Here is an 8,973-nt window from a genome sequence, read left to right as displayed (position 1 = left end):
TCGTCATTGATAGCGTGCGCAAAGCGCGACGCTCGTGCTCATCGAGCCTAGGATGTACTTCCCCCGTGCCGCGAACGCACTATCCGAAATCACACCGCGTGCGGGAGACGAAGTTGGGCTCTGCCCGTGCTCGCTGTCAGAACCAGCGGGACTTGGTGACTTTCGTGTCGTGGACACAGGGCTCATTGAGCAAGGAAGTCGTTTTTTCAAACAAATTGAGTTGCAGTGTCAAGCAGACACGCGAGCCTCGTTGAGGCAATAACTGTAAATGCTCTCAATCTTAATGGGGGAGGGTGTAACGAAGTTACACGAACCCTGATAACAGGGGTGTGTGTCACACGAGATATGCATGGTGTGACCACACCCAAACTAGAATACGGTACGGGCTAGGTAGCCAGTAGTTATGCATGTATTTAGATTCTACTATATATATTAATGAAAATCTAAACTTCTAGAATCAGGATAAATAAATTAATAAAACTCAGTTTTGGATTTTAAACGGAAGAGCTAATTAGCCTTGGGTAAGGCAATAACTACTCTGGGAGTAAGCGGGTTGCGATCCGCTAACTCGTACTTGTTCTAAGTATAGAACGAAAGGTCGGTGGCCTAAATTACGCTTCCTCAAGCGCTAAGCTACGGCAGCCCCGCTGCTCAACATATTTTTATCACTTCGTTTTTGTCATCGATTTACCCTGCCATTACTTACAGGAACGACAACAGTGCAACGCCATTCGGATGTGGCGGAAGCAAGACTTTACTATGTGGATTGAAACATATGGCGGGCGTGGGCCCAGTAGAGCCGTTGCCTAGGTGGCATACACCAAATATGGCAATCCCAGGCTACCGCCAGTGAAGCCGGTGTGCGCATGGGTCTTGAAGGCATGGGCACAGACTGATGGAGACGTTATCAACGATTTCGTCATTGATGCAGGTTTTGCAGATAACTGCCAATACTGGTTTGTTGCTCGACATGACGTGTACAGTACGCTGCTTCGGGAACGCTACAAGACAGACGATGCCGGCAATATAGATGTTTTCAACCTTGACGTTCTGGATGAGGCTCTCGATGAAATTGGAGTTAGGGTGAATAATAAACGTCAAGCATAAAACGAATTGTCTCACTTCAGCATTCCTCAGAGAATCATAAGCCCAAACACGCGGCAGCGAACCTACGGCAGAGGATACTTCCCTAATAGTGTTAAGCTTTATTTATAAACAATGTGTTTAAAATTGCGATTTTCACATTGTCACAGAGGGGGCTTGATTCTGGATTCTTATTGGGAAAATCCGTGATTATCTAAACCTAATATCTTTCAATGAATTCTACAGATATGACCAGGAAGTTGTCTTTGTTTTACTCCATACTACAGTATCACAATTTTGACAAGCCAGAATATACGAGTTGTGGTCCAGCGACCGCATTACGGCACAAGTGTACTAAATACCAATCCGCAACAATGCTGTCGCGTGTTATACTGTGCGCATTCGACAGCATCGCGCCGGCAATCACCACTCCGGCGCTATTGTCTAAATTCTCTTCTCCTGCTGCTAACCGCCGCGCTCGACGGCTGCGATGTGCTAAGACCAACAGCTACGCAGCTACAGCCGAGCACTCGTATCCGTCCATTCTGGCAAAAATTGACGATTTCTCCCGCAATGGCCTGGCGCAACGCATAGAAATGCCGACGGAGCTGCTTAAACGACTTACGTCCATCGTGCGCAGTCGTACTCATTCTCAGCTTGAGACACTGCGTCAGAAGCATATAGGCGACCGCCGAAATATGCGTCAATTTCCACTCGATATGAGTAAAACGCCAGTTGGATGGACCATGGACCGAAGCGAGCAGATTCCTTCTTTTATCTACGGACCCGCTGAGACGCTTTCTTTTCTATCCTTTGAGATCGAGGCTACTTATGCTTGCACGCACGCTGTCTTTTCAGAGCTGCAAAAGCGACTGCCCCACTTTAAGCCTAAGTCCATGTTGGACTTTGGCGCAGGACCTGGTACTGCCTCCTGGGTAGCCAAGAATTTCTTTGACCATTCACTAAAAAAATTTCGGGTAGTGGAACCCAGTCAGTCTATGGTGGATGCTGCTGAGGTCTTGCTGGAAGACTTTCCAGGCCTAAGCGTTCGGCGTAGTATTGCGGACCTCTCGAGGGATATTGACGCTGGCAATAAGTTTGACCTCATTGTAGTGGGCTACGTGTTTTCCGACATGACAAACGACTATGAGCGTGTTGCGACGACATCGGCGTTGTGGGAGCTTCTGAGTGAGGATGGTTGTCTGGTGCTTGTTGATCGCGGCAGTCCGTGGGGATCACACCATGTGCGATCTGCGCGTCAGTTTGTGCTCGACTCGGTTGCAAGAGATGAAAACGGATGGAAACAGGCCCATGTGGTAGCACCATGCCCACATCAATTTGAGGTAGAGCTAGTTGCGATCAAGTGACTTTTTGCTTGATTTGATATGTTTTCTGCTAATGCGACAGTGTCCTGCTGCTGGAAGCACGTGGTGTCATTTTGTGCAGCGCTCGCCTGTTGTGCATCGCCCTCGTGAGGTCACTACAAAGCGTTGGCACGGTCAGAAGGGCTCAAAGTTTTCATATTTGATCATGCAGAAAAAGCGCAAAAGTAGCGAGGGAAATGCAATCTCACAGACAAGGCACAACTTTGCGCGCATGCTGAGAAGTCCTCTGTTCGCAACTCGCCATGTATATCTTGACCTGTGCACCCCAACTGTAAGAAATTGTGCAGTTGGAATTGATAAAGACGATTTGATGAGCTTTTGTGTCTGTCAAGGGAAACCTTGAGCGTCGCACTGTAACCAAAGGAAAATCTCTTCGTGAAGTGTATCGCGCGTCACGCAAAGCAAAATGGGGAAGCTTATGGCCTGCCGACGAGTCGAGTTATCTAAGAAATAAGTAGAATGGTCCACATGACGTATGAGACGACAGCTTGAGGTAATACTGCTATAGCCAGGCATTTTGTTTGAAAATTCACCTCATGTTCTTGTATTTTCACATGCGAAAGGCTATCGCTCGATTACAACGTGGAAATGCGGGCGGCGAATCTTAACTTCACAGTTGTGTTCAAACTGCAAACATATGTGCCAAAGAGAGCAGCATGAGGACGATACTTGTTACGCGGAGTTTTTCGGCTGTGAATGAAGTGCTGTCACAGGTGGGGTGTAAGATCTGGTTAGATCCACCAACAGCTTATAACGCATTGACTCCTATTGAAGTAGTGCTTATCTTACGAAAGGATCGATGCAAAGTGTTTGTAATGAATTTAATGCGATCTTGGATGCTTTGTCACCTAAGCTCTAAGCTAGTTCGTATACCTCTTGTCATGATTCCTTCTAAGCCAAAGGGGTATGACGCATCATTGTTGCTGCATCCACATGCAACGCTTTTGAGTCATCTGCGCTTAATACTTAAGTCGCTCCAACAACTGCCATCACAATACGGTAGCTGATTTGTTTACTGCAGCTTGTTCGCAATGACATCAACGTGGGGGACCGTGGACAGCTTGCCAATGGAAGCAACCGAAGGCGTAGCCTTCAATGCCATCTGAGCCAATTCCTGCAGCTTAGCAGCCGAGACACCTTCAACAAGCTGTGACGGCGATTTTGACACGAAACCTGTAGTGGCAATCAGGCCCACACGACCAATAGTACCTGCTCGAGTATTGTACATGTCAAGGGCCTCGAGAGCAGCTGTGGCCTTAGCAGCACTCAGCTCTTCCTTTGTAGCTGGAGATAACGCAATCTTCTTGAGCTCAGAAGCAAACAAATCAATAAGATTACCAGCCTCGGCAGGAGTGGCGTAGCCTGACAGACCGATAAGTGCAGCATCGCTGTAACTCGACAAGAAAGCCGTGATATTTTTGCTGGTAATCCTTAAGCACAGGAGAGCGCGAAGTACCTGCGAGGCGCCAAAATCAGGTGAGTCACGGCCCACAGTAGGTAAAGCCAATGCGACGTGCGTTAAATTGCTGGCCTTTTTGATACGAGTCTCACCACCCACGTACTTGGCTGCGGCACTAGAAGCTTCGGCCCCTTTGGCAAACGAGCTGAAGTAAGCATTGGCCAGATCAGTTAAAGTGTTGTGGGATACACCCGCGCCGACAAGGGCAGCGCTAGATGTATTGACATATTTGCTTTGATACATCCAAAGGGTATCGGGGTTAAGCGCACTTATATTGTCAGTAGCGATGAGAGAGCGGCCCAGAGTCATGTCATCATAGAAGGCAGCGGCGTGCAAGCCTTCAATAAGCAAAGTTGACGGGTCTCCAGTGATCTTTTCGAACTCTGCCTGCACCACCTTTTTCTGCTCGTTCACGTCATAAAGCGCAAATTTAGGAGCAAGCGTTGTCTCGGCCAAAATCACAGCAGCTGCTTCCAGATGATGAGGCAGCACACTTATGCTATAACGTACAAAGTCACGACCAGCTTGAGCGTTTATCACGCCGCCAATAGCCTCAATGTCACGATAAAGGCGTAGATCTGAGCGGGTCAAAGTAGCACGAAATGCCATCTTGGCAAATAACTGTGACACTCCTGCATTATCCTCAGTCTCATCACGCGCACCCGTATTAAGATAGACGCCGATGGTAGCCACGGAAGCATCTCGGTCGTCTGAGCCTAAACTTAGGCCAGAAAATGTCGTGGACGTAGTAAGCTTGGCAGCAGTTGCAGCCAGTGGATGTGTCGCTGGAATCGATGGAAATTGCTCGCTCAGGGATACACAGGGCATCATACTGGCCTTCGTAAACAGCGGGCGCGACGCGCGGACCGCGAACTTAATGGACGACGCAGAGAACATTTAGGGAAAAACAGGTCTTTTACGGTGTGAGGCTCAGAGAGACTCGCAAGTATAAACCGGTATCCAACATTTCTTGAATTTCAGATAGATACCGGTAGATACCCTATGTGATTCGTGCTTTGGAAATTAATTATGCCGCTATAACTTCAGCATACTAGAATATTTATAGCTTTTTAGCAAAACGAACAGCAAAGATCGCAAAATTCGAGGATCTTAAACAAAGCGTAAGGACACCGACAACAAGTAGATGAAGTCATACCTAACGAAAACCGCTTACATGATCCAAATATTGGCACCGAATCCGAACATAAAGGACAGAGGAACAAAGAACCCACCAGATAAACGTTGCCGTGCTTTTGCACAGAGGAAGCTTGATTCTAAGAGTCTGCAGTAGAAAAAGTACGGATTATACCATTTTCATCGGGAAGACAACAACACCCCGCTGTTGAGCCCAGGAAAATGTTCAGCACATTACCAACTGGCTGGACCTGATTCAAGAATCCCAGTTTACTTAACTGCAAGCACAAGAATCACGCCGACTCTTACTCAAATCACGTCGTAGTTACGGCTTTTAATTGCCCAAAATTACTTGCTGCACCGACGCGAAGCCCCTTCATGCTACTGCGTGTGGGTGATCCAGTTACACCTAGAGCAAAATACCTCCCCCTGTGAGAGCTTTTCTAACGCACAGACAGGCCCACTGAACTTATTATTAATAAAAAAAAATTATGATATTGGAAGAGCAGATCTCAGTTCTCAGCAACATGAGCGGATATAAATAGTGAAACCTAGTTAATGTATACATACTGGCTGTTCCGGCCACGTACTGACTTGTTGTTTAAGTGTAGCCACACCACTGTGTGTTCACGTCATCTTGTGTAACCCACGCTATTGATCACACCAGCTTGTGTGACCCCGTTACACTTTTTCACATCGAGATTATGTGCATCTACAGCTCACCCCTATTACCAATCACCTCGAGGAGGCACAGAATCAGCAGCTGGATGCTGACCGCACGGCGGCTCTTATGCGCTCGCATCCACGGTCGGTCCTTGACGCACGCGATCATTTTATCCTTGGGCGTCGACGTGGTGGGTACCCGGCCACTGCACAAGTTGAGCTTGACAATCGAAAAGCTCTCCGAGCTCGCTTCTTGGTATCTCACGAAATCCCAATGAATGCGTACCGCACTCGACTTCGTGCTCAAGGAGGAGGCGCTCCGTACCGGCGATTCGGACGATTCCTGTGGTGCTCGCCCGTGGCAAAACCGCAGCAGATGACGGAGAGCTCTTTGAGCGATGGGTGCAGCGGCACCGGAAATTTTCCACGCTGCACAACATACAGTTTAGCCAAAAGGAGGTGGACGCATGTGTAACGAAGTTACACGTGCTTTTGTGAGAAACGACCAAATTGTGCGACCGTGCATAGGTGGGTATTACGCAGTTAGTGTAATAACACAGTGGTGTGGCTACACCGTACCAAGAAGCCACCACATGGCAAAATTGCCAGTTGTAATGCACATTACTATATTGATTAGGGTTAATGGTTTACTTTATTATTCAGGAAAACCTGGGGTTTTAGATATTGGAGACTCTGCCGCAACTAAAGAATTAAAAACAGTTTCAATTTTGAACACAAGTGTCTGTTTGCTTTGGTAAGGCTTATAGCAATTGAAGGTAGCGGATTGCTCTCGTGCTAGTTCTTGGAAAGAACGTAAGGTCGGTGGCCTTAGCTTAGCTTCCTTTAAGCAAAGAGCTACGGCGGCTCCGCTGCATTTGGTAGCACTCGTAGTCAATTTACGCCTAAGTCGTTACGACCGATCTTCTTGGAGGATGGAGAAATACTCCTATTTGCCCCAGGGCATGCAGGACGGGCTTGATAAGCTGATATCCCCGCTGGGCTGAGAAGGCGTGAAGCACCTCGTTGCGCAAGAGCCCGAGGTCATAAGCACGCATAGCGGCGTTTTCACGTTATACAATTGCTCTGTCAGAGCACTTATAGCAGAAGTTGTCAGCGTCGACAGCGTCTATGACGCTACCGTCGACGACAGATGATTCCTTCTGACCCAGGCCGCTCATGGTTAGCGCTAAGACCTTTGAGGGTAAGGATGTAAAGAAACTCCTGCTCTGGATAAGAGAGGCCGAGATGGCTATGGCATCCGCTATGCACCAAACGGCAGCGCATGGCACTAGCTATCTCCAAGTTCGGGGCCGAGCGCGATGGTAAAGCTGCGTTCCCTCCTGGAAGGAGCAGAAGCGTCAGCTTCTGCGAGTGCTCTCACCGCATAATCAGGCATATCGCGTGAAATCGCGTTTTCTTGCTGCCCGACAGGACAAGAAGGAGTTGGTGGACTTCGTCCAAGAGTTAAGAACTTCTATTGCCGGGATGACAACAGATCCCCCCCCGAGGCGGGCGCAGTGACTGTCTTTATGTAGGGTCTCCGCACTGGCGTGGCCGGGATGGAAGTAGACCGTGTGCATCCGTCTTCACTTGAAGAAGCGGTAAACGTGGCACTGAATGCCTATTCAACTTCAAGTCGGCATGTCTTGGTTGGAATAAACACCCTCAGAGCTCGTCGAGCGGGCCTGGCCCATATGAATCTCAGCTACGCTGAGTAGGAGGAGCGAGAGCTCCGAGCTGCTGAGCAACGTATAAACACCCGACGGTGTTTTGTTTAAGAAGACACCCGCCACCTTCAGAATGATTGTCCCTTGCGCAAGGCGCGTAAAGGCTCGACGAACCGACGTCCCGCTTCTAACCAATCTGGTTTAAAGCGGGGAAATAAGACCATCCAGTAGGCGCGGATCGCCCTCTTGGGGGAGAACTGAGTTCTGTTGAGTCTCAAAAAAGGTAGACGGCAGCAGGGCCCAGCCCCGAAGGGCACCCTGCTCTTGAACACGGAACGTGTATGCAAGCCGGACTAGCGGATCGTAAAAGACCGTGAATGGCTTTGAGAAGCCATAAAAATCCTTATGGATTCCGGGGCGTCAGGCAATATGCTCGACGCTCCACATTCGATGGAAGTCAGCTGACTGCTGAGGCGCTAGAAGCGCGGTTGAGTCTCCCCGTAACTGTTCGTTTAGCGACGGGGTCTTGTGTCACTGTGCCGAGGGTCCCTGTGGACCTCGATGTCAAGTTTCTTGACTTTGATAGCGTGGAACGCCGTCCAGCCCTAGACTTGGATGCAACGTATGACCTATCCTTGGTATGGCATGGTTGAAACACCATGAGCCATGTATTGATCGGAGGTCGAAGACCTTGGGCACTACGAAGACGTCTTTTAGTGGGGCTTTGGTGAGTCGTGAACCCACCTCTGCTAGGAAGCAGAAGCGCTACTGGCGCGGGCACTGGACCTGGACGGTCAATGTGCGTGATATCGGAGTATCCGAGTTGTAAACAAAAAAGGTGTTTTGGACAAGAGTCCCGAGCGTGGCTCGCGGGCTGAACCTGGAGTGGCACGTAATTCACTGAACACTGCTCAAGTGTTGGAGCCGTCTCTGCATGCCAAGAGTTGCATGGTCGGCCCAGGGCCGAGGCATCAAGAGCGAGACCCTTGTGATTTACGTGAACCCACTGAGCACTGCTCACGTTATAAAGTAGTTTCTGCGTGCCAAGAATAGCATGGTCGGACGAGCCCGAGGCATCAAGAGCGAAGCACGTGGAATGGCACGAAATCCAATGAGCACTGCTCACGTTTCGAAGCATGCCAAGAGTGGCATGGTCGGACAAGGTCCAAGGCATACTGGGCAAAGCCGTTCTGATGCGCGTGGAGTGGCACGTAATCTACTGAGCACCAATCACGTTTCGAAGCAGTTGCTGCATGCAAAAGTGGCCTGGTCGAACGAGGTCTAAGGCATAGCGTGCAAGGCCCTTCTGAGGCGCGTGGAGTGGCACGTTATCCACTGGACCATGACTGCGGAAATAGCAGCTCATCGTCGGATGTTGTTAATAATATCGAGGCTCTGATGGAGCAGGCAGTGAGGACACTGGATGACGCCGAGTGCAAGCTCCCACTGGTCTTGATGAGACATAAAACCTCTATAGAGGGGAGAAAGCGTTACCGTATGTTATCTGAATGCAGCTGATGACAGGTTTCTTTTTTCACAATTCTAGGGGTGATGTATCATTGCAAAGAAATTAGCGAACAAT

General features: G+C 49.1%; 3 protein-coding genes across 3 annotated transcripts; 2 read left to right on the top strand and 1 right to left on the bottom strand.

The window, feature by feature from the left end:
• Positions 1-1,457: 1,457 nt before the first annotated feature.
• Positions 1,458-2,926, top strand: PHALS_02460 (hypothetical protein F443_15726; the record flags this gene model as incomplete). The annotated part of the gene is made up of 3 exons (XM_024720078.1): positions 1,458-2,426; positions 2,491-2,739; positions 2,801-2,926. The coding sequence occupies 3 exons, from the start codon at positions 1,458-1,460 to the stop codon at positions 2,924-2,926; spliced, it is 1,344 nt and encodes a 447-aa protein (XP_024572741.1).
• On the top strand, positions 2,926-3,482 carry PHALS_14867 (uncharacterized protein). The gene has a single exon (XM_024720067.2). The coding sequence runs from the start codon at positions 3,125-3,127 to the stop codon at positions 3,473-3,475; it is 351 nt and encodes a 116-aa protein (XP_024572740.1). The 5' UTR covers positions 2,926-3,124; the 3' UTR covers positions 3,476-3,482.
• PHALS_02459 (mitochondrial-processing peptidase subunit) lies at positions 3,481-4,824 on the bottom strand (the record flags this gene model as incomplete). The annotated part of the gene is made up of 1 exon (XM_024720056.1): positions 3,481-4,824. One exon carries the CDS (start codon positions 4,822-4,824, stop codon positions 3,481-3,483), a length of 1,344 nt encoding a protein of 447 aa, XP_024572739.1.
• Positions 4,825-8,973: the final 4,149 nt, after the last annotated feature.

Source organism: Plasmopara halstedii (assembly GCF_900000015.1).
Source record: "Plasmopara halstedii genome assembly, contig: Scaffold_194, whole genome shotgun sequence".
In the NCBI taxonomy this organism is placed as follows: Eukaryota; Oomycota; class Peronosporomycetes; order Peronosporales; family Peronosporaceae; genus Plasmopara; species Plasmopara halstedii.
The sequence above is the reverse complement of the archived record's forward strand: the minus strand, read 5'-3'. Positions and strand labels throughout refer to the sequence as shown.

Excerpts from the sequence above, each read along its gene's own strand:
- PHALS_14867 (XM_024720067.2), top strand. The coding sequence starts at position 3,125 with ATGAGGACGATACTTGTTACGCGGAGTTTTTCGGCTGTGAATGAAGTG.